Source organism: Musca vetustissima, unplaced genomic scaffold, assembly GCF_032173495.1.
Source record: "Musca vetustissima isolate MV318-11 ecotype Yass unplaced genomic scaffold, APGP_CSIRO_Mvet_v1 utg71805, whole genome shotgun sequence".
In the NCBI taxonomy this organism is placed as follows: domain Eukaryota; kingdom Metazoa; phylum Arthropoda; class Insecta; order Diptera; family Muscidae; genus Musca; species Musca vetustissima.
In genome coordinates, this window is record NW_026874608.1 from 1 (window position 1) to 2307 (window position 2307).

At 32.6% G+C, this 2307-nt stretch overlaps 1 protein-coding gene across 1 annotated transcript; it reads right to left on the bottom strand.

The window, feature by feature from the left end:
• Window positions 1–159: 159 nt before the first annotated feature.
• On the bottom strand, window positions 160–944 carry LOC133334829 (all trans-polyprenyl-diphosphate synthase PDSS2-like; the record flags this gene model as incomplete). Its single annotated transcript, XM_061543145.1, has 2 exons — window positions 160–685; window positions 761–944. Coding segments are annotated over 2 exons (710 nt in total), but the record flags the coding sequence as incomplete, so codon positions are not given.
• Between the last annotated feature and the right edge of the window lie 1363 nt (window positions 945–2307).

A 2307-nucleotide genomic window follows, 5' to 3' on the forward strand; every position in this document is an offset into this window, starting at 1 on the left:
TTTTTCACATTTTCTTTGCCATTTTCAATTTCATCATACAATGTCGGATCATTTTCCAAATGATATAAAACTGGAGCAGAAACTAAGCTGAAAGGAACATCTAAACAATTATTAATAGCGTTATAGGACCAAATCAAGGGAGGGAAATAGGCTTCGTACCTTTTTCGTTTATGGGTAGTAGAAACGCCTTGAGCTCCCGCGATGATTGCCAAGCCAGATGAAAGTGTTTGCCAAATAAATAGGCATATTTTTGAATCTCGCCAGAGTGCTTAGCCAATATCATAGCCGATTTACAGGCATTTCCCAATAAACTACCGCCATTAAAAATATTTCGAAGTTCCCATTCCATCTCTGTGTTACCTTTGACTTCAGCGATATTATGCGGAGCAACAGTGTCTCCGTTATCAACAATGGTTTTGATGGCGCTTGAATTACTTTTCAATATTTCCGGCGATTGCTTCTTCCATGGCAAAGGACAATTTTGTTCATCTCTGATTCCAAAAAATTCACCATCCGCCATATTTCTAATGCCGGCCATAATTAAACTCAGAATTTCCTGATTTCTTAATTTGGAAATTTCAAGTATAGATCCACCCAATAACAAATCTCCAAACAATAAGGCTATTTTATTGCCTACTAGCATATCCTTAAAATTTTCCACATCTTGGCCTGCCCTTGTCGTTTTCTGCAGATTAACTAAATTCTATAGAAAAAATCTTTTAAATTGGGCTTATAATATTACCGATATAGCTAAACTTACGCAGTGTATTATTTGTGATTTATGAATAAGTTGTGTGATTTCGGCCAAATCCCGTTGGGTGGGCAAGATGTCACCACTGCATTTTGTGAAGATACATCTTTGACCAGCTGCAGCTGCTTTTGATAATAACAGTATGATCAAACCCCAGATATGAACAGCGCTTTCGTCATTTTTCAATAAATATCTGCAACATTAAAGACAATCGTTAAGTTGGTATTTTTAATTTTGAGCTACCTAAAATATATATCAAATATATAATTGCCCAATTAATAAAATTGACCAATATATTTCACGAAAATTCGTGCTTAAAACAAATTTAAAAACTATAATAATGTGTTCATTTTTATGTAAATATTTGTAGGAGTAAATATATGAAAAAATCTTCAATTATCAAAATTGGCCATATATGAATGTGTTTCTACAAGAAGAAACGGATATGAAAATGCCTTAGTATAACCTTTCCTCTGCTCCAAAAATTTCAGGAATCTTTAATTAATGAAAATTGTTTTTGATATTTTCTTTTTAAATTTGGAAATTTTAACATTTTTTGATTTCGGTAACAGACCATTAAAAACATATGTTTAATAATATGATATATGTTTCATTTAACTCATGTTCGAAGTTCAATAAAACTGGTATGTATTGTAATACCAGGAATAAGTAAATTCAGCTTTTTTGAAAATTTTGGGAATTGTTTCTGCCTCCATGTTATCCCATTCACAAATTTCGGCTCCCTCAGCAAATCTTTTTTCAACAAAGAAAACTACATTCTAAAAGTAGAAGTTGTTGTGATTTTTTAAAGATCGAATGAAATCCAGATCTATTGGCTGAAATACAGTGTTTGCTGGCATAAATACAGTGTTTAAATTCTCTAAAATAGTATTACTAACATGCAGTTAAGCGGTTTGGACTATAATTGTTGTTAGTTAATTCAATTTACAATGTGGTGTGTACTATTGAAAATCTACAACCAATTCTTGTAATTTTAAAATTTGATCATAAAACAACTGATGTTACTGGAAAATTTTTACTCAGTAACCCAACTGTCACATCTGCTCTCTCTCTCTCAATTCATTCTCTTTTACTGGATAATTTGTACAAATATTTGTGTATTCAATACCAGGGTGCGAAGGATGATTAAAATACGCTCTTTCTCACGAATGCTCACAGGCGAGAATTCGAATGTTTTCAATTTATCGCGAATGATAAAGTTACAATGAATGAACGATCATTTGCAATCTCTCGCGAATGTTCGCATTGAGGGAAATATTCACGAACGATAAAATTTCGCTGCAAGCGTCGTCGATTCATTCTTTTGAAAAGCTCAAAAAAGAAATATTCGCGAATGTTCGCGAGCACTGTTAAAAACACCAACAAACAAAAATATCATAAAAAAGTAAAAACACAAACAACGAAAGAATGTACATATATGTAGCAGAAAGTGTGTGGAATAACAAAACACATGTCCAACAACTATTGAGTTCACGAACGTTTGTTGTTATTGTTGTTGCGTTTTGAACATTCGCGATAATTTAGGAATGTTTGTT